This window comes from Danio aesculapii, chromosome 9, assembly GCF_903798145.1.
Source record: "Danio aesculapii chromosome 9, fDanAes4.1, whole genome shotgun sequence".
NCBI classification, from domain to species: Eukaryota; Metazoa; Chordata; class Actinopteri; order Cypriniformes; family Danionidae; genus Danio; species Danio aesculapii.
In genome coordinates this window covers 42808069-42832360 of record NC_079443.1, presented here as the reverse complement: position 1 = coordinate 42832360, position 24292 = coordinate 42808069, and the positions used below count along the sequence as shown (strand labels likewise).

At 34.0% G+C, this 24292-nt stretch overlaps 1 protein-coding gene across 1 annotated transcript in view; it reads right to left on the bottom strand.

The window, feature by feature from the left end:
* Positions 1-274: 274 nt before the first annotated feature.
* Positions 275-24292, bottom strand: part of spegb (striated muscle enriched protein kinase b) — a 160820-nt gene continuing 136802 nt past the window's right edge. Inside the window, exons 32-41 of the mRNA XM_056465766.1 lie at positions 24101-24217; positions 22426-22593; positions 16087-16209; positions 15641-15805; positions 13070-13841; positions 10089-10328; positions 8311-8534; positions 5851-5926; positions 5444-5593; positions 275-3193 (exon numbers count right to left, since the gene is read on the bottom strand). Of these exons, the coding sequence (XP_056321741.1) occupies positions 2980-3193; positions 5444-5593; positions 5851-5926; positions 8311-8534; positions 10089-10328; positions 13070-13841; positions 15641-15805; positions 16087-16209; positions 22426-22593; positions 24101-24217 (2249 nt within the window). The 3' untranslated portion in view covers positions 275-2979. The remainder of the gene's footprint in view (positions 3194-5443; positions 5594-5850; positions 5927-8310; positions 8535-10088; positions 10329-13069; positions 13842-15640; positions 15806-16086; positions 16210-22425; positions 22594-24100; positions 24218-24292) is intronic.

Below are 24292 nucleotides of genomic sequence, written 5' to 3'. Positions count from 1 at the left end.
GAGGATGGTGAACAAACGTGGCGGTGAGAGAAAGTATGCTCTTCAGATATAGAACTGTTGTCTGTGTCATTTAAACCTGCCTTAAAATCTGCCAAGGGAAATGATAAGTTTGTTAAAAATCAGTTTCCCCTGTGGAGAAAATGTTGTGTTTGCCTCCAGAACCTGAAACTGTTGCTTTCTGTGATGACATTAAGACCACTTTCACTTACTCCAATGCAAACCAATGAAATGACTAGAATAATGATAACAATAAAAGAAACTAAAGTCTGTTGGGTATTGCTGACAGCAGATTTTATTCAAGAAAAGTCACGTTTTCGACATATACACACTTCATTCTACTGTAAAACATTCATTTTATCTCCACATTGTCACTGTTTTAGTGCAACATAATTCATTCCAGAAAAGCTCGATTTAGTTTCACATTAAAGGGTTGCTCGGCATGACTGAAAGAGAAGTGAACGAACCAACACACCTCAAATAACATCATATCTTATTCACAACAACAGAATTCGTTCCTCTTGATCGTGATTCCATTTGTTCTCAGTTGTAGTTCTTGCGCATATTTGAATAACCCCCAAAGCCAAATAATAAACAAATTAGATAGAAGAACAAACCCAAAATGTTGGCATTTATGCAAAGTGGATGAAAATAAATGTGCGCAAGTATGGCAATAAACACTAAGTCATTCATTCAATCTAAGCCAATGGTCTCAAACTCAATTCCTGAGGGGCCGCAGCTCTCCATAGTTTAGTTCCAACCAATTCCAACTCAAACCTGCTTAATAGTCTCTAGTAGTCTTGAACACCCTAATAAGTTGCATCAGCTGTGTTTGATTAGGTGTTGGAGCAAAGCTGCGCAGAGCTGCGGCCCTACAGGAATCGAGTTTGAGAGCTATGTCGAAGCCAATATTTGTGAAAAATAATGTGTTTTCCTGCTGTTTGAGGTCACTACCGGTTTTAAAAATAATTCAATGGTAATTACACTCACAAAGACCCATTTTTAGCCTATGAAATCTGTTGAAAAGTTATATTCACAAGTACTGGACAGTTTCTTATCACATGTAATCTACACTCAAAAATATGACGTTTGTTCAAACTACTGAAATAACACAATTCTTGAGTTTTTGTTGCGACAACTTAAATGTTTTATGTTCAATCCACTTAAATTTGTAAAAACTAATAAGTTAACTTAATTCCTTCATGTTGTCCCAACACAAATTGATTGTGTGGAACCAAGCAGTTTTTACAGTGTAGATGTAATCTAGATGTAATCCGATTCCAAAATTTAAACAAGTAGATTACATTCGATTTTATAATACTCGCCAGACTAGTTTATTATTATTATTATTGACAAAATTGATACAAATTAATAATAACTAGTTGATTCTTCCTAACTAAACCATACACTACTTGTTTTTTGATAACATTAAATTCAACGCAAACTTTTGCAGCTCAACCTCTTTGAAAAACAGAGAATGAATTTAGTTTTTATTTTGTTTTTAAAAATATCTGTACCATTAGTTTTTAAAGAGACTTTATTTTTAACTTTAGCTACTTTGTGAATGTGATTTCTATTATTTTATCGATGTGACTGACACAATCGTCATTTGTTCATTAGATAAATTAACTAAACAAACACAAAGAAATAAAAAATAGAATACTGACTCTGTTCACCACACTGTTCAAAAATAAATCAAGATAAAACTATGAAAGTAACATAATGATGTCTATAATATAATGAAATCAAGATTAAAACTCGTATTTTTGGATTCATTAAATGTCAAAATGGACATAAGTCAAAGAACACACCTTCTTCTAGTAATTAAAAATCTCAGATTTTTTATGTGATCAATATATTTGATGTATTTAATATCGTTAATATATATCCTGTGTTATTTAGGTCAAAAATTAGATCGCTTTCAATATAAAGTTACTCTCATTCATGAGTATAAATGAATCTTACAGCAAAAACCCTCTTCAAATAATAGACTAAAGACTCTCAAACATTCACGGCAGCAGCTAACATGTGTTATACAACATATTCTAGTCCCTTCAGAAAAAAAAGTCACTTTTCTAACACACATCCAAAAATCTTTAGGTAGTTTCCAGGCACATCTTAACCCATCTGATCTCTACGTAAAACAGCTTCAGAGTCTGAAAACTGACAGTTCTGTCCATATGCTATTCACAGATGCATGCTGAATGCTACTGTATGCACTGAAATATATAATACATTCCTGGTCTTAGACTTCAACATATCAAAAAAAAAAGCTGATTAGCCAAACCGTACAGGGAATTCTTGCCAAAAGAATCACTCCCTAAAGCTGTGAGGCCTTTTGATATTACAATAAAGTCAATCCACTTCGGTTAAGGTCAAAACACTGTAGTAAAAGACAAAAAAGCATCTTGTTTTTCTTCATTTTTGTTTGTTTGGTACTGATAATCACTACTGTATAACAACTAGCAGTAATAAAAGTACTACTTATGCCATAAAAACTAGTTCAAAAAAGATATACACCATTTTTTTGTCCACAAATCTCAAGGCCCTGGAAGACGCCACAAAAAACACATCGACGTAACATTTTTTGCATCAAGTGAGGGACTAGATTGCTGTCTTCTTAGTTTTGTGTACAAAATACAGTCGCTCTTATCAAGCAGAACGAATCTAAAGTTCATCTGACCCCTCACTGGAGATTCAAACTGCTTTTGTTAAAGGAGCGTAAAGTAAGAACAACATCCGGGACAATAAACACCGTGCATGCTGGCCACAGCTAATGGAGGTAAATGCTGTTTCTGTTTCTGGATGTTTTGTATGTGTGTGTGTGTTTCTGGTTTCAGAACTGACCCCAGCTTGGTTAAACTCCTGTGCTTGATCTGCGTAAACACACATAAAGTGGGATGTCCTGAGGTTGTGTCTCTCTCTGTCCGCGTCCTGGAGAACCCCGGAGCCGTGGCCTCATGTCTCATGCCGTGCTGGAGCTCACTGAGGGGTGGATGGGGTTTGTGGGTTGCTCTGGTAGGAACGCAGGAGGACTTTGTGCTTTGTTGCCTCTTGGGCTCTGATGTGCTGCTGCTGCTCCAGGAACTCTTTGAGGCGTGTGGTGGTGAATGTGAGAGTCTGTCTCCGCAGGCGCATCAGATACGCGTCCTGCAGCCACGAGTTGGTAAAGCAGTCCTTGATGGTCGGACGGGCCCTGAAATACACGGAGCAGAATACACTGAGATTGACTGTAATTAGAGCTGTAATAAGAGCTAAAAATTACATGTCTGAGAGTGGAAAGGTGCTGTTTGCTGAAATATTCAGTCGTTGTTGTTTTACATGAGCGGGATATAATCTCACCAAAACGTGTTAAAAGGTAAGTGAATTATAACAGCGCGACCTTCTCTGTAATCCGTAGTGCTGTGCATCATTTGTTTACCCTTTAAGGTGACATGGTGACTGACTGACAGGTGTGTGACGCTAGCAAACACGGAGAAGCTTTCAGTTAAGATGAACATGGTTTCTGTTTCACTTTACTTCAGGACGCATTAATGCCGCTCGGTAGATTTATTGGAGAAATTCATAAATATTCCTAGCAAATCTAATGAATGTTGGCAACACACTTGTTACATAAACACCCTAATAGCACTTCAGTAGCGTTTATTTGAGAGCGCACAACATAATCTGCACTCAAACAGCGTATATTTGAGGTCGCGCAAGAAGTTTTGTGCACGAACAGAGGAAATCGGTTTGCTAGCAAAGAGATTCGTATGCTCTTATTATCTAAATGCGCTCTCGACTTCTAATACTGCGTACACAACATTTGTTATTGAAATAATGCCACAGGTAGTTAACAGATCTGTGTAAAAGGCCCAACAGACTCTGCCGCCACAGCTGGAAAAAATCCAAGAGGAAACACTGTATATGTATATATATTTTTATTTCTATAGGCTATCTTTGATTGAATCTTCTCTCTATAAACAGTTTTAGGGAAATAGTTGAAAAAGAATTACCATACTTGGTGAGTATGAATTACCATACTTATCTATCTATCTCTCTCTCTCTCTCTCTCTCTCTCTCTCTCTCTCTCTCTCTCTCTCTCTCTCTCTCTCTCTCTCTCTCTATATATATATATATATATATATATATATATATATATATATATATATATATATATATATATATATATATACATATATATATATATATATATATATATATATATATATATATATATATATATATATATATATATATATATATATATATATATATATATATGTATATATATGTATGTATGTATGTATGTATGTATGTATGTATGCATGTATGTATTCATTCATTTTCTTTTCAGCTTAGTCCCTTTAATAATCAGGGGTCACCATGAATGAACCGCCAACTTATCCAGCATATGCTTTACGCAGCGAATACCCTTCAAGCTGCAACCCATCACTAGAAAACATCCATACACACTCATTTACACACATACACTACGGTTAATTTAGCTTACCCAATTCACCGATACCACATGTCTTTGGACTTGTGGGGGAAACCGGAGCACCCGGAGGAAATGCCAACTGACCCTGTGACCCAAACCAGCTCGGCTCGAACCAGCGACCTGTCTGCTGTAAGGCGATTGTGCTACCAACTGCTCCACTGTGCTGCCATGTATGTATATTACATGCATGTATTTTATATTTAGAATTTATATTACTTATTAATATGTATTAAAAATGCAAGAAACTCTACTTTGCATTATGTTTAATAGATTAATATAATACAATACATTTTTGGTTGCATGGGGGCTTTACAATAATTTGAAAATTACAATAATTCTCAGTGGCAAATTTAATTAGATTTACCTCTTTACTGTAATTAATCATTTTCACATTTCATTGCATTTTATAAGTGAAGCTTTATAAACTAATTTTGAGAGGGGCATGTGATATGATTGATCGCGGCTGGTCTCTCATCCATAATTAGCAATTATCCAATCAGATTGATCCACGCCTACAATAAATTGACTAATTTCGTCTTACTGCCTTATCTTCATTTTGGAAAAATTCCCCCTTCCACCCCATCTCCTTCTTTTACTCCTTTTACCAGGGGGAGCTCTCGGGACATACCTGATCTCAGACTCCCTTACATGCTAATTGACCAAGCGGGAGCCTTGGGCTCAATTATCTGGGGCAGCATGCGAAACCTGCTTATAGCATCAAGCAATATCTTAGTGTGAACTCTTAAAAACGCTTATGTAAAAACATCTGTAATTATTTAATTATGAATTGTGAAAGAAAATGCTAAATTTTAATCACTATAATGTCACACTGCAAATGTAATGATCCAAAAAGCCTTCATTCCACTATGCAAGAAATAAAATGTCATGATTTTTGGTTAAATGTGAGCCAGACAAGGTCATTTACACATCTCAGATGAGTATTTCACACTGCGTTGTTTTACTCACCAAGGGTAGCTGCACAGGATCTTTTTGATGAACAGAGAGGCACTTTGGGACACATTTTGGTAAAGCTTACTGAGGTCAAACTTGGCTGCCTGTATTCTGGCCTCGGTCTCGGCAGGGTCATTTTCTGTGAACGGCAACCTCCCGCTGAGCCTGAATGGTGGACAGCATGACAAGCGCATCAAGTTACACACTGGAATAGCATTCATGTCAAACACAATCACAGACACTGACAGCTCACCAGCTCTAGAGAGCTTCTGGAATGAGGAGACCAAACACATGACACAAATGTCCAGATTCCAATGCTCACGTTTATGTTTGAATTGCAACTCAATTGTAGATAGCATAAAAAGTGCTACATGGCAAATCTGGACATTTTCTTAGATAGAGTTGCAGAGGAAAACACTCACATGATATATGTCAATATGCCAATGCTCCAGATGTCAGCTGGTGGACCCACAACATCTCCTTTCAGCATCTCTGGAGCTTCAGCAAACAACACAGATTAAAACACATTAGAAAGTGTCCAGTAATATACACTGCCTATCTAAAAAAGTCACCATCTGGATTTAAATAAAATAGGTAAGAGACTCCCGATGGATAATTACTGCATGGATGATCATGTTTTAGCTGCTTCAGAAGGGTCAGATTATTGGCATGCATCAAGCGAGGAAAAAAATCAAGGAGATTGCTACTCCTAAAACTGGATTTAAAAACTACTAAAATTGGATTAAGAACTGTATTGTTGCAAATTGGAAAGATAGTGAAGATCGTCTTTGAGGTAGAAATATGGTTGAATAAAATCTTGAATTATTTATATTGGTGATTACTTAAATGTCCGGTGAAATCAAATAGTAAAAACAACAGCAGAACTCACGACTATGTTTAATAGTAAAAGTATTTCCACACAAAATGTGAAAGTAACTAAATGAATTGGGACTAAAAAGGTGTGTAGCCTTGAGAAAACTATTTATCGCTGAGGCTAAAAGGGAAAAATGGCTTTAATTTGCTAGAAAGCCTAAAACTTGGACTCTGGAGCAATGGAAAAATGTCATGTGGTCTGATGAGTCCAGTTTTACCCTGTTAAAGAGTGATGGGCAAATCAGGGTAGGAAGAGAGGTGGATGAAGTGATCCATTCATCATGTCTAGCGCCCACCATCTGGGGATGCGGCAGCTGGTCAGGGTAGGATCAGCAATGTTATGTGCTTAAAGGATGAGGTCAGCTGACTACCTGAATTTACGGACCGATTTTTTTTCTTGCCTGATGGCACGGACACATTCTAAGATGACAAGATGATAATGAGATATAATTTTGACACATGGATTGGCCACCACAGATTCCAGACCTTAACCCTATTGAAAATCTTTGGGATGTCCCGGGGAAGACTTTTCACAGTGGTCTGACTCATCATCAATACAAGATCTTGGTAAAACAAATGTATGCAACTCTGGATGGGAATGTAGTGACATTGCAGAAACATATTGTAATGATGCCGCATTGAATTCATGGTGTAATCAAAGTCAAGTGATCCACCCATCATGCCTAGTGCCCACCATACAAGCGTGTGGGGGCAGTGCTGTGATCTGGGAATGAAACAGTCGGTCGGATCTAGGTTCAGCAACATTATATGCTTAAAAGATGAGGTCAGCTGAATTTACTGAATGATTTTTTTCTTGCCTGATGGCACGGGCACATTCCAAGGTGACAATGTTAAGATTCATCGAGCTCAAATTGTGAAAGAGTGCTTCAGCGAGCATGAGACATAATTTTTACACATGGATTGATTGGAAACCACAGAGTCCAGACCTTAACCCTATTGAAAATCTATCATGGATGTCCTGGAGAAGACTTTGCACAGCGGTCTGACTCTCCCTTCATCAATACAAGATCTTGGCAAAAAAATGAATGCAACTCTGGATGGGAATACTTGTTATGGCATTGCAGAAGCATATTGTAAGTTTGCCACATTGAATGCATTGGGTAATCAAAGTTAAAGGCGGTCCAACTAAATATTGAAGTGTGTGACTTTTTTGGGGGCATGGAAAGTGTATCTAAAATGAGATGGAACAGAATACCACAGGACTATCCAATGAAGAAATGCCAAATATGGCTATATACTAAACATTTTTAACTTCTCTTTAAATGTACTATAATAAAACAAATTGCCATTTTTCATGCAGAAGATGAAGAGAGAATTGTGCTTTACACATGCTGATATGACATGCTACCTAATGAATGACCTACCATTGGGAAATCAGCAGATTTTAAGAGATTTTTAGCTGATTCTGATTTTAATACAAAATTTGCAGGCTGTGGTTTGTTTATTGTTACATTATAGCAGAGTTCCCCAACCCTGTTCCTGAAGGCACGCCAACAGTACACATTTTCATCCTCTCCCTAATCAAACACACCTGAAACAACTCATCAGAACATTAGAAGAGACTCCAAAACCTGAAGTTAATGGGTCAGATGAAGGAGACATCCAAAACATGAACTGTTGGTGTGCCTCTAGGAACAGGGTTGGGAAACACTGCATTACAAAATATAAAAAAAGTAAATGTAGCCTAGATGTTACAAATTTAACAATAAACAAAATATGCCATATTTACTGTAGCTTAATCATTTTGTCTATTGCACGAGAGTCTTTTGAGCTTGCCCTGCTAACATTTTAATTCACCTTGTTCTGAGCAGAATTCCAACTCTTTATTTCAGCATGAGAGATGGGTATACTAACAAAAATAAAGACTACAGCCTCTTGTATCCCTCATAAGTAGTGCATTTACTCCACAACTCTTGTGAGCTGACCTCTATTAAACAAAAATATGTTAAAATATATGAAACCTGGCATATATTAAAATGATGTCTTACACATATAATCCAGTGTTCCAATGGGTGGGGAGAACTGCTTCAGGAACAGAGGATTGAAGGTCTGTGCACTACCAAAATCGATAATCTTCACCACATTCATGTAAGTGACAATGATATTTTCTGGTTTGATGTCCAGATGCAGGATCCTCCGGCTGTGCAGGTAGTCCAGACCCTGAAGGATCTGTACGATATACGCAACCACATCATCCTCAGAGTATCGGAACCTATGAAAGGGAGAAAACGCTTCACACTCTGAATTTAAACTTAGGAGAATCTTAAAATAATATATAAAAAATTCTTTAACTATTCTATTCTATTGTTAAGATGTCTACTGTTTAAATATAAAGCATGTTATACTTTCACATAAGAATGTTTTTAAAGTTCTGTTGACAGGCACACTTCAAGTATACATTGTAAGTGTATATGCTTTATATTACCCACACAACGTTATAAGACATTAATATTAGGTTAGATTTAGGTTGTGACATCAGGTGACCAAAATTTAATGTATAGTCAGCGTCTAAGGACAACATTATTTTGACCTCCAATAACAACGTTAAATGAAGTTGATATTTAGTTGATTTTAGGTTGTGTTGGAAAGTGACCAAAATCCAACATCAAGCCAACATCTTAAACCAACGTCACATTGATGTCATTTATTCGTCAGGTATGGCAACCAAAATCCTGATAGACATCCTGATAAATGCCTGATAGACATCATATGGTAACGTCCACACAATGTTAAGCTGTAACGTCATTAGATGTTGATATTTGGTTGATTTCAGGTTGGACATTGGACATTGACGTCGACCTGATGTTGGGTTCTGACGTCAACTTGATTTTCATTTCCAAACAAAATGCAACATCCCCTCAACGCTGGGGTACAATGTAAATCCAACATCCTGTGCCTGCTGGGTAGTCAAAGTCATAAAGTACTATAGCTTTAGAAAGAAAACATTTTTAGGTTACAACGACAATGTTTTTCCCTCACCAGAAATTAGTCTTTAGATATAAATAGTTACTGACCATTCACAGTATAGTTTGCTCCCAAATTTTAATTATTTACTATTACTTAATTACTTGCCTTGCCTAATTACTCTAAAAAATATTTAAATATGTTTGTAATAAAATAATATCTAAATAAGAAACAACAAATGCCAGTAAGTTGTGTTAAATGTCATTCAAATATCATTAAAAATTCATCCAAAACTCAGATTCTTTCCAAAAATGAAACAAATTCATTTATTTGAATTAGAGATTAACAACAGTTCTCGTGTGGCTAGATATTAGGGCTAAACAATATATCATTTAAGGATTGATATTGCAATGTGTGTATCCGCAATAGTCACATCATATAATTAGATTGTTTATTAAAGATTAAAAGATGAAGATATTTTTAAATATTATGACGACCATGGTATTTTACGTTTGATTGTTCAATTTCTGTACTTGAAAACTGTTACACTCCCCAGAAAACACTTACCTATTTTTGCTCTGTTGTGTTTATATATGCTTGTAATTTATTATATTTATGCTGATGCACTGCATAGAAAAAGACTTGATCATCCCAGTCGATCTAAATTAATGAAATCTTTTCAAATGGAGCTATTCAAATCAACCGGTTGAAATTATATTCATATGGCAATACATATCACAGCAAAATATTAGATTTTTTCACTATCGTGCAGCCCTACTAGATATTATTTTTATTTTCACATTAAAAAATAACAAAATATTAACATCCCTTAGAGATTAAAATCACATGTGCTATTTTATACCTGTCAATGAGACTGTAGAGCAGCTCTTTGCCGGAGCAGCACTCAGAGATGAGCACCAGGTAGCGTGGAGTGACGTAGGCCTCATGGAGAGCCATGATCTTCTCATGATGGAGGGACTTCAGGATGTCGTACTCCTGTAATACGTTCTGCTTGCTCTCAGGCTCATACGGCACAATCTTAGCCATGTACAGGTTACCAGTGGCATTTTCTCGACACTCTCTAATCACACCAAAACGACCCCTGTGGTGAAGAAAAGGCATGGTGATTAATGATTGTCTACTGGAGGTCAGGTTGGTTTTATGGTTGTTTGTCTTATAACAATAAACTTTATTTTAATAAAAATGGGCTTATATTAATGCCATTTGGATTGATATGCTGCTATATAACTGCATGCAATGCTATATCTGCAAACACATTGAACGTTTGGTCATATCTTCTCTCAGAAAAGTGAGAGAAAAAAGAAAATAGCAAGACAATAAAACATACACTCAAAAAAATAGATTTTTGCTGATTGTTTAAATTACTTGAATAAACTGAGATGAATCAACACAATTCTTGAGTTTTTCATGGGGACAACTTAATTGTTTTATGTTAAATCCACTTGTTTTATGTTCAATCCACTTAAATTTGTAAAAACAACTTACTCCCAGGGTCATTTTAATCGAAGTTGATATTTAGCTGCATCATGTTGGTGTTTCGTAACATCTAGTTTTTATGAGGAGAGTTGTTAGCCTAACGCTCAACCAGGACATACACACATAAACTACGGACAATTTAGCTTACCCAATTCACCTACAGCCCATGTCTTTGGACTGTGGGGGAAACCAGAGCACCCAGAGAAAACCCACGCGAACACTAGGAGAACATGCAAACACACAGAAATGCCAACTGACCAAGCCGGGGCTCGAACCAGTGATGTAAAAACAATTAAGTTAACTTAATCGATTTGTGTTGGGACAACATGAGGAATTGTGTGGAACCCAGCATTTTATAGCGTAAAGTAATTTAAATAACTTATATAAAACTTATATAAAACAAAAAATGTATGCCTGTACAAAAAAGTACAGATATGTGCAGACAAAATTAATTAATTAAAATAGCTAATTTAATTAAAATAGCAAATAAAAATCAAAAGCGGATTCATTCTATTTTTTGGGCTTTTCCTTTGGTCATGTCTTGTCTCATTTAGGTTAGCCAGGAATACAAATAAAAATTCAATTAAAAATAACTAAGTAATAAAATAAAAAATATAATAAAATAAAACAATGCAGGGTTTGATCATGAAAGCCAGGAGCATAAGCAAAATAAAATAAAATAAAATAAAATAAAATAAAATAAATAAAAAAAATAATAAAATAAAATAAAATAATGCAGTGTTTGATTGTGGAAGCCAGAAGCATAAACAAAATAAAAATATAAATTAAAAATAAAAATAAAAATAAAATAAAATAATGCAGGGTTTGATCATGAAAGCCAGGAGCATGAGCAAAATAAAATAAAATAAAATAAAATAAAATAAAATAAAATAAAATAAAATAAAATAAAATAAAATAAAATAAAATAAAATAAAATAAAATAAAATAAAATAAAATAAAATAAAATAAAATAAAATAAAATAAAATAATGCAGGGTTTGACCATGAAAGCCAGGAGCATGAGCAAAATAAAATAAAATAAAATAAAATAAAATAAAATAAAATAAAATAAAATAAAATAAAATAAAATAAAATAAAATAAAATAAAATAAAATAAAATAATGCAGGGTTTGACCATGAAAGCCAGGAGCATGAGCAAAATAAAATAAAATAAAATAAAATTAAATAAAATTAAATAAAATTAAATAAAATTAAATAAAATTAAATAAAATAAAATAAAATAAAATAAAATAAAATAAAATAAAATAAAATAAAATAAAATAAAATAAAATAAAATAATGCAGGGTTTGATCATGAAAGCCAGGAGCATGAGCAAAATAAAATAAAATTAAATTAAATTAAATTAAATTAAATTAAATTAAATTAAATTAAATAAAATTAAAAATATAAAATAAAAATAAAATAAAATAAAATTAAAAATAAAATAAAATAAAATAAAATAAAATAAAATAAAATAAAATAAAATAAAATAAAATAAAATAAAATAAAGCAGGTTTTGATCATGAAAGCCAGGAGCATGAGCAAAATAAAATAAAATAAAATAAAATAAAATAAAATAAAATAAAATAAAATAAAATAAAACAAAATAAAATAAAATAAAATAATGCAGGGTTTGATCATGAAAGCCAGGAGCATAAGCAAAAAAAATAAATAAATAAATAAAATAATAATAATAATAATAATATTAATAATAATAATAATAATAATAATAATAATAATAATAATAATAATAAAAAAATTAATTAAAAAAATAAAAATAAAATAATGCAGGGTTTGATCATGAAAGCCAAGAGCATAAGCAAATTAAATAAATTAAATAAAATTAAACAATGCCGGTTTTTGATCATGGAAGCCAGGAGCAAAAGCAAATAAAAAATAAAAAAAATAAAACATTTGACAAAGAAACTAAATATACAGATCTGAAAACATAGAATGTAAATTAATCTCGATTTACATGATGACTCAGTTATTTAACATGTACATTTAACAAGGTTCGAGCCTTGGCTGAGTCAGTTTGCATTTCTGTGTGGAGTTTGCATATTCTCCCCGTGTTCGTGTGGGTTTCCTCCAGGTGCTCCAGTTTCCCCCACAAGTCCAAACACATGCGGTATATGTGAATTGGGTTAGCTAAATTGTCCATAGTGTATGTGTGTGAATGAGTGTGTGGGTGTTTCCCAGTGATGGGTTGCAGCTGCAAGGGCATGCGCTTCATTCTGTGGCAACCACTGATTAATAAAGGGACTAAGCCAAAAAGGAAATGAATGAATGACAGAATGAAAAACAGCCATTAAGTTACTTCATGACACTTATACGTCAGTGCACTCACCTTGCTTTCTCATCCATGAATGTGTATGGTTTCTGAGGGACTCCTTGCCTCAGTGTTGAGTCTCCAGGCTTTCCAATAGGGGTCCTTCGGCCTGATGGAGTGATGCGTCCAGAAGGCGTGGCTCTTCCACTAGGGGTCATTCGATTGGGTGTCCCAGTTCCTTCCCCTACAGGACTCAGACTTGTAACCAACACCACTGGAGGCGACACGGCAGGAGAGGGCGTATTTGGGGTGACTGGAGTGACTGGGGTGACTGGAGTGACCGGAGTCACTGGAGTCGAGGTGGTTGTAGCTGGGACATACATGGGCACTGAGGAGATTGGTTTACCAATAACAGGAGGAGGAGACACTAGAGGTGGAGGTGACACTGGAGGTGTTTGAGAGGGAGGTGAAACCACACTGACAGGGGTCTGAGGTTTGGGCAGAATGACCGGAGGTGAGGGTTTGGGTGGAGGTTGTGGTTGAGCTGCAGGGGATGCTGGGGAGGGTTTGGCCATAGTGATGTTGAGGGTGCTTTTGGCTTTGGCAGGGGTTGGAGTGCCAGGCGATGGAGTTCGGATGTCAGGCACGGGACGATAGGTAGGTGTTGATGATGCAGGAGGAGGCGCAGGCTTTACCGGTTGGACTGTAGAGGGTGCTGAAGTTGTTGGTGGTGCTGGTTTTATCGCAGCAGGCTTCATTGCAGGAAGGGTCATGGTGGACGTTACCACTGCAGGAGCTGGAGTCGTTGAAAGCGTTTTGACTACAACTGTGCCACTGGACTTCTGGGGTGCTGTAGAATAGAGTTTACATTTGAAAAATGAAGATGTGTAGATGAATTTGTTTTATTATGCTTTAATTAGTCAAGTTCGAGTCAAGTTGAGTTTTATTGTTATTCTGCCAGAGCAGTGTTGTTATACTTCAGAGGAATCTCAGGTGTCTCAGGACTATTAGGCAGACCTATCAAAATAATAATGTTGAACATTCTTGTTGAGTTCATTTGTCTTGTTTTATCATCTTTTATTCAGCAAGCACAAATTAAATTGAACAAATGCTACAGCCGTTACAAAACGTAGAAGAATTGAAGTGTGTAATCACCAAAACATCTTTAGGAACAGAAATATACTACATTTATATTTAACTGAGGCGTTGCATTTCAACTAAATTTGATCATTTTCATTTTTAATACTCTTTAATAATCTTTCCTCCGCCTAACATATTTATTGAGGTGTACAAAATTTTGCAGTGTAATCTGCAGTGAGTAATTGCAGTTATTGCCCTTATATTAGATTTCTATATGTTTCTATGTTACACTTGGAAGAAAAAGACGCGCAGTTGGATTAGTTTTATTATATTAGTCAAGTTCAAGTCAAGTTGAGTTTTATTGTCATTCTGCTACATGTGTTGACATACAGTCGACAACAGGGCTACATTAATAAACAATCATAAACATGAAAACAAGACTGAACATGAGAGCTGTTTGAAAACTATACATACAGTAACTAACATACCGGAGCAGTAATCTAACTACTAACTGTACATATACTATAAATATTTAACTATACACAGAACCTAAAATAGACTTTAACATTAGACAGAACGCTACTGTTAAAAGGGTAGTTCACCCAAAGATGATAATTGTACCATCATTTGTTCATCCTCCAATTTATTCCAAACCTGTTTGAGTTTTTTGTTCTGTTGAACACAAAAGACTTTTAACCATTGACTTCCATAGTATTTGTTTTTCCTACTATTATTGTCAGTGGCTGCAGGTTTCCAACATTCTTCAAAATATCTGCTTTTGTGTTCAACAGAACAAAACTCAAGATTTGAAGTAAATTATGGCATGATTGTTTGGGTGAACTACTTTAAAGATGGTTGGAGTGGGTAATATTTTTGGTTTTAAAAATAAGTTTATTATGCTTACTAAAACTGCATTCATATAAGAAATTTTGCAAAAACATATTATATTATATTATATGGAGTTACGGAGTCATGGAGTTAAATTTAAAGCTGAATTTGTAAATAACCTTTACAATGATGTTCTTTCTTATTATTTTAGTCTTGATTTCTAGAATGAACACCTAAAGATTCTCAAATCAATATATTTACTTAAGAAGCAACTCTAGTTTTCTTTGAAAACAAACTGTTTTATGAGGAAAAAGTTCAAGTTTATTAAAAGCAGGAACTGTAATTTTGAGAATTCTGCTAAATTTCTAAAATGTCTAGATTGAAGGATATCTAGATGTTTGATGCATTTAATGTTATGACTTTAAGTATGCAATACTTCTCAGATTTTTTTAAAAGTAAAATGGTGTATATGATTTAGCTATTTTAATAGCAGGAAAAAAACACTTTATTTCTGAAAACAAAGCCATGCATCAAATTAAACTCTACAGTATTTACAGTCACAAATTCTTAAACTCTACAGTCTCAAATTCTTAGTCATTTTAGTAGGTTTCACCCTTATTTGGAAGATTTTGACATGCTTTTGTCTGTTAAAGTGAAATCAAAAATGACTCAAAATACATTAAACAATTGAAAATGATTGGCTGCTGACAGCATGAAAGAGTTTTAAAAAATTCAGCACACCTGTTGAGTCCAGGACCACTACTTCAGACAAGCTGCTGTAAGGTCCCTGACCAGCCTTGTTGACACAGGCCACTCTGAACCTGTATGAAGCTCCGGCCGGAAGATCCAACACATTATAGTAACAGTCAGCAACACCTGTGGCGACTATCAGCCAGTTATTCTCACCTAGGAAAAAAAAACATAACATTTTAACTGCAAAGAATAAGAAGTGGTTGTAATGTCCATTCTTTCCAAAAGAGGGCAGTAGAGCAGAAGGAAGATGATGTTTTTCCTCAACATTGGCCACTGTATAGAACTTTAAGAGATTTGGGAAGGGTAGAGGGTGGATTTTAAGAGTGGAGCAAAACAATATTAGCATTAGGAAACATTACAATTTTTGTATTTAAAATGATATTTGGAAATGCAGCTCATCATGTTTTCGACACACTGAATGAATAATGACTGACCCTCTGTCTTCCTCTCCAGAGAGTAGGTGCAGGGTGCCGTGGTGTCTGAGGGTCTCCATACCACTAGAGCAGTGTTTTTATACTTCTGAGGAACTTCAGGTGTCCCAGGACTATTAGGCAGACCTACGGAATAATGTAGAAAATTATCATTTGGTTGATGTGTCTTGTTTTTTTCATAGACTGTAAAATATATGGACGGAGTATCCGTGACGTCACCCATAGGTTTCTGAAGAGCGCAAAAGAAGCCACTAGTAGGCGCGGCCAACCGTCGCCATTTTGTTCGCGCGTCATCGCACCCACGGCGGGATACCAAACAAGGGCAAAGAGGCGGAGAGTGGGCGGAGCTTGCTTAGACCTGGCAGACAGACTTTACTTTGGGAGAAACGCTTGATACTTTATTACCTGCGACTCGTTTGTGTTCTGAGGACATGTGCTTGGCTGTACACTATATCAGTAAAGTGATTAGACTTTCAAAAACACTGTTGTAATACATTGAGCCACTAAACATTGCTCTTATGACGTTTTTCTACAGGAGGTAAACGCGAATTACTTCCAAACACTTCAGATATAGTGTGTGTTAGTAAATGCAAGACTATTGATAAAATCCAGCACAACACTGTATGACAACGCTTCAGATGACTGTTCTAGAGCCTACAGCTAATCAATCTGTCAGATTCTGGAGTGCTTTACGGGTCTAAAGAAAAATATTAATGATAAATAATCTTAAATAAAACAAATACATTTATAGAGATGGTATACAAGTATATAACTTTACTCACATGGGAAACGAGGCCACGTGAATGGTTTGTGAGCATAATTAAGTGCACACAGCATCCCATAAAATCTAATAATTGTAAGAAATAAGTCCAAAAGGCAGCTGACTGTGTAAAGCCACATAAAACAACACAAAAATACGATGAATATGCCGAGATCAGTGGCTAATCTGCCGGATTCAGCTGAGGTGAAGTGACGGCGACCAGCGAGACCTAGCTGTCACTCAAGTGGCCACGCCCTTAATTATGCAAACTTAAAATAACCTAATATAAAGGAAATGGATGAGTTATAAAATAATTCACCCCCCTCACAGTTGTCATGGAGGGTAATAATAGCTATATGAACCAAAATCGGTCTTTGTACCAGGCTGTAAACACCTTTTTTTCTGCTGTAAAGTTGGCCATTCTAACAGTGGGCTCAATTGCACTTTGCTCTGTTATGGAGCCAGGACTAGCGGAATTTTGATGAATTGCAGTTTCAGTTACTTCCGTATTGGCCTCCCGAGGGAGAGCGGGAGGTTGCCGCTTGGTTTTTTTATCTTTTATTCAACAAGAACAAATAAAATTGATCAAAGGTTACAAAAAGTAGTAAAATAAGGATGTAGTCACCTAACACCTTTAGAAATAGAAAGATAATACATTTAAATTAAAATGAGGTATAGAAAAACAAATGACAAACAATTCAATTAACAAACAATTTCAACTAAATTCAACTTTTTATGGTATGTTTTTCATGGTTTATTATCCCATCCCCCCCCCCCCCCCAACATATTCATTTATCTAAAATAAAAAAGATTAATTGGATTTTAAGGTAAGTGGTTGCAAACAATTGACGTGGGCTGTACTGTATCTAAAAAAAAATATTTATTAATGTTCATTCATTTGCTTGTTTACATTCAGCCCATATAAATTGTTTCAGGGACTGGTCAGTGAATCATTTGTTTTATTTTGGGGTGTACAATCTTAAGAGTAACACTTTATTTTGACGGTCTATTTGAGTATTAGTAGACTGTCTGCTTAATATATATTGATATGCTCCTTCAACAGACATTTAACTGACTATAAGAAACTTTGCAAGTACATGTCAACTTACACTAACCCTAACTCTACCCTAACAGTCTACTTATAATCTAATGGAAATTAATTGGCATGTAGATGCAATGTAACTTAAATTCAAAAAACAGACCATGAAAATGAAGTGTGACCATCTTAAGTTATGATCTTAAGTTACTTCAGATTTGTTACAGTTAGTACCGTAGTACTGACTAATCTAATGTATATGCAGAAATATATTATATTATTATACCTACAGAAATTATTCATTTAAAAGTGAGATCTGTCAGAAGTGCAATCATTCATGCTGGGCACTGTATTGACATATTTGTAATTTCAATGGTTAAAAATATATATGTAAAGTGCCCTTTTTTCCCAATATTTTAAAATATATTTTGCACTGATTACATATATTTTAAATATGTGAAATCCATTATGAATAAAAAAATCTGATATGAATATAATTTCACCATATGATTTGAATATCTCTGTTTATAAAGATTTCATTGCTTTAGATCTTTTTATATGAAGTGTATCTGCATACATTTTAATAAATTACAATCAGAAGTAAATAAATACACAGTGTTTTATGGTTTTCTAGGGAGTCTAACAGTATACAAGTGCAGAAATTGAACAATCAAATGTAAGACAACATGGTCATCATTGTAATAATAATAAAAAAATAATATTATTCAATAATATGTTAATCTGTTAATCTGTTAATCCTGCGATGTGACTATTGCAGTTGCACACATTGCGATATCAATGCCCAAACAATATATTGTTCTGCCCTAATTAAAAGGCATCTTCAATCATTGAAAATGAAAAATAAAAACTAGTTGTTTTGTAAGATTGTTGTCTAAAAAAGTGCAGCCTTGGTGGATGTAAGAGACATTTTTCAATAGCATGAACATAGCAAAACAAACCCCAAACATGTGAATAGCAAGTGTAAGAAACTGGACTATATATGTTAGATATGAATATAAATAGTATACAGTGAACATTTGGGTGACACGGTGGTTAACTGGTTAAAAGGTCACTGGTTCAAGTCCTGGCTGGGCCAGTTGACATTTCTGTGTGGAGGTTGCATGTTCTCCCTGTGTTTGTGTGTCCGGTTTTCCCCACAGTCCAAAGACATGCACGATACGTGAATTGAATAAACTAAATTGGATGTTGTGTACATGTGTGAATGCGAGAATGTACAGTATGGCTGTTTCCCAGTGCTGGGTTGCAGCTGGATGGGCATCCGCTGCGTAAAACATATGCTGGATAAGTTGGCGGTTTATTCCACTGTGGCGACCCCTGATAAATAAAGGGACGAAACCGAAGGAAAATAAATGAATGAATGAACAACATTTGAAATGAAAACCTTTCATAAAAGCTGTGCTAAAACTACTGAACAACCACAATTCTTGTCTTAAGACAATTCTGAAATGTTGATTACTGTAACTACTAAATTAAAGAATTGCTTCAGAAACTCTCACTGTTGTCTGCAATCTCACAATAGTTGAGGTTGTGGGAGCCCTGCTTTTAATGGGATGTTACTATAATAGGCACATTTCAGACATTGTCGTGTTAAAAAAAAACCTAGATTCAGGTGATTCAACTTCAGTACATGATATTTGCACCTCTGTGAGCAAGTCACCTTTCCATATTAATCAGCTGTGAAGCACAAAAAGGAGTGAATAATTTATGGCCTTCTGTTCTGGAGAAAATGGCTTTGTGCAATGATAAGCAGTGCATTAGTCTGCTTACAATATTAGAAAGCCAATGGCATTTCCGTTCTCAAGGCTAAAAGTGCACCTTCCTGGATCTAGCTGTGAGCAGTGCTCTAACTCTTAAAAAATAAATTAAAACTGTTCTTTCACACTGTTCCCCTTTCAATTCGGTCCCAGCCTTCACTTTTTCAGAGAAATTCTGGAACGTTGGATTCTGGCACTTCTTTTCTTATTCCCTCCTTAAGAGGTTTTCACATTGAGATTGCTTTCCTGACTGGATTGGATTTATTTTCAATGATTAATCTAAGGCAAAATCACTGTGGAGATGACCAATGACATGTCGGCTTTGAAAAAAGTGATGCATGAATAGTGATCCCATATACAAACTTGATATATAGAATGATATGCAAATTACATATATGACATACAAGTTTATATTTGGATTTCATATTAATAAAATACATCATATTTGCAAGACTTTTACATTTCCAAAAAGTTTTTACATGTATTTTTTTAAACCACGGGAATTCCAATTATGTACATCAGGCATGTGACCAGCTGAGGACAAAAAAATAAGATAGACGAGACCCCACCCCCCCTTCAAAAAAAAAAAAAAAAAAAAAAAAAAAAAAAAAAAAAAAAAAAAAAAAAAATATATATATATATATATATATATATATATATATATATATATATATATATATATATATATATATATATATATATACATATATATATATATACATATATATATATATATATATATACACACACACACACACACACACACACACACACACGCACACACACACACAACCGATCAAAAGTTAATAATAATATTATTAATAATATAAAATAATATTAGAGTGATTTCTGAGGGATCATGTGACTGAAGACTGGCGTAATGAAGCCAAAAATTCATCAAATCACTGGAATAAATTATTAAATTATAAACTACTTTTGAACAGTTATTTTATATTACAATAACATTTCACAATTTTACTATTTGTACTGTATTGATGAAATAAATACAGCCTTGGTGAGCAGGATAAGCTTATTTTAAAACTACTGACCCCAATCTTTTGACCAGTAGTGTGTATATAAGTATATGAATATATATATATATATATATATATATATATATATATATATATATATATATATATATATATATATATATATATATATATATATATATATACATATAAAATGCGTGTGTGTTTTTAAATAATCATTCTAAAAAAGTAACTAATTATATTATTAACATTATCTTTATAAAAAATATTTGATATCCGCCACACAATTTAAGTTTCATTTTTTGTTTTATCATTGTAAGTGTTTAGCTGTTTAATAGTGATTTAAATAATACTCGATAGGTTTATACTTTTGTACCTCAATGTCGGGACAGATCCACACACTGCCACTAGATGGCACCACTAACTCGCTTAGTTCTCTTGTGTCCACAGAATATAACTTTCCCTGTAATTTAGTCGACTCTTTATTCCAACGTGACAAATAAACTTCTAGTCAGTCAACAATTCGAGCTGTAAAAATATTAAGTCCAGTTGAATTGAGTAGCCTAATATACTACTATAACATTCCACCCTAAAAAAATACATCGCTAATAATAGTTTTTCACTTTCCTTCGACTTAGTCCCTGATTTTAATAAATTCTAAAAATATTTTTATAAATTTGTAATATCAGCTAAACTTATGACATTTTCAGTTATTAAATTTGAGGTGCTAGGCTGTAGCACTGAATGAATGAAGACACAAGGACAGATGACTTGCAGAGAATAATAACAAATGTGCGTCCTGCAGCTGTATTTATAACATACATAGAGCGTATGTGATTTGATAGGTTTATACTTTGTACCTCAATGTCGGGACATATCCACACACCACCGCTAGATGGCGCCACTAGCTCAATTAGTTCTCTTGTGTCCACAGAATATAACTTTCCCTATAATTTACTCGACTCTTTATACCAACGTGATAAATAAACAGTCAACAATTCAACTGTAAAAATATTAAGTCCAGCTGAATTGAGTAGCTTAATATACTTTAACATTCCACCATGAAAAAAAAAACATACATCACTAATAAGAGTTTATCGCTTACACTTTCACTTTCCTTCGGCTTAGTTCCTGTTTTTAATAGTTTTAATGAATTATAAAATATATTTTGTATATCGGCAGCGGCTTCGTCACATTATAGGACGACACAATATCATTATGTCATATACACAGTAGCCAAGGTAGGTCTACAATTACATCCCTGAAAGACATCCGGAATGAAGCAGGTCATCTGCTTTGATGACGCTGACACAACCTCCTATTAAATCTGTTTTGTTCAAACGCACCAAAATATATTACTGAGTAATGTATAAACATATTTATTTTCAAAATGGGGTGTACTCAATTATGCTGAGCACTGTATATTTGAACATTTTTTACATATTTGTAATTCCAATGGTTAAAACATATACATGTAAACTGCCATTTTTGCAATATTTTGAAATATATGTTGCTTTTATGAAATATATTTTATGATTTTATACATGTGAAATCCAAATATGAACTTGTTTGTCGATTTGCATATATTTCCTTATTTCAGATTTCTACAGTATATGAAATGCATAAAAGACTATGACAGAAGTGGTCAGCCCTCTAGATTTGCTACAATTCATACACTCAAGCTTTCCCCAGCAGAATATATAGTTACCAGTTAGCTATTTAGTTAGATCAGCTGGACTAATTTGCTTTGGCTTGGTCTTTTTGTTGTGTTGGACTTACGAGCAAGGGACACAACGCATGAGCTGGTGACTGTGGCCAGTGGGTTTGCAGCCACACATTCATAAAGGCCTGCATCCTTCTTGGTGGTCTTCATAATCATCAGCAGTTGTCTTCCATCAGGACAGGATATCATATTCATCCTGGGGTCGATCTCAAGTGGTTTCTTATCTGAGAATACACAACGTTTAAATTAAGAATGTTAGTTGGGTAATGTATAGTTGAAATCAGAATTATCAAAGCCCCTTTGAATTTTTTTCTTTTCTAAATATTTCCCAAATGAGGAAATTTTCACAGTATGTCCGATCATATTTTTTCTTCAGGAGAAAGTCCTGTTTGTTTTATTTCAGCTAGAATAAAAGCAGTTTTTATTTTTTTTAAAACCATTTTAAGGTCAAAATTATTAGCCCCTTTAAGCTATATATTTTTTTCGATAGTCTACAGAACAAACCATCATTATACAATCACTTGCCTAATTACCCTAACCTGCCTCATTAACCTAATTAACCTATTTAAGCCTTTAAATATCACATTAAGCTGTATAGAAGTATCTTGAAAAATATCTAGTAAAATATTATTCACTGTCATCGTGGCAAAGATTAAATAAATCAGTTATTAGAAATGAGTTATTAAAACTATTATGTTCAGAAATGTGTTGAAAAAAATCTCTCCGTTAAACAGAAACTGGGGGAAAAAATAAACAGGGAGGCTAATAATTCAGGGGGGCTAATAATTCTGACTTCAACTGCAGTTTTTTTTTTTTTAAAATATGAATCTCTCTACAAGCTGCTTGTTCTGCTGTTTATTGACATTTTAGACTTTGGTGGCATTCCTGATATTTACTTTAAGGTGAAAAGAGACTTTTGTATTAATAATATAAAAATAAATAGCTTTGGTTATTTCAGCACAATGATAAATGTATCCATAAGTCATTGTTTAATAAAGCGGGCATTATAAAAAAATAGCTTTAATTCTTAAATTCTTAAATTAAAAGATTATTTAAACTTACATAATATCACATCCACGAATCTGTTTATATATAATATATGACTTTGGAACTTAAGTTGCACATATATATTTTTGTACATAGCCAAAAACATTGTAGACCTCAAAATGATCAAAATAATATTATAAAGATCATGATCCATGAAGATGTTTTGTACATTTACTACTGTAAATATATCAGAACTCAGTTTTTGATTAGTGTTTTTTTTTTTTGCTATTTGCCAAGCACTTCATTTGAATATTATCAGTACTTTAATTTTAAAATAGCCGTATCTCAGCCAGATATTGTACTATTTGAACAAACCATACATCAATGGAAAGATTATTTAATTAACATGGTCAGGTGATGTATCTGTAAAGTATAGGGGTATCTGCAGTCCTAGAAACCCTGTCAAAGTTTATTTTAGCATGCTGAGAAGCTGAAAGTATATTATGCTTTATATAAAACTTTCAAACTACTCAATTATTGGCTTAGACAGTATATTGTGATAAACTGAAAATTAATTTCTACAAATAAAATAACACAAAGCCAATACAGTGAAATAAATCTATATAAAAGAGACGGCACACTTGCAATTTTATTAGATCAGTCTCTATGGATATTGCTTTCAATTTAGGCCAGATTATATTATCTTTAGTACAACAGAAGCTAATATTAAAAATTCAATCAAACCTTTCATCCATGAGATGTGTGGGTGAGGACTGCCAGCAGGGAGGCAGCTGAGAGTGACAGGATCTCCCTCCAAGAGTACATGGTCCCTCAGTTTGATATGAAACACCGGAGGGAAGTCTATTTTTTAATTGAATCATTAAAAAAAACTCTGTGAGACAGGCATCTAATTGATTATATACATAAAGGTTTATG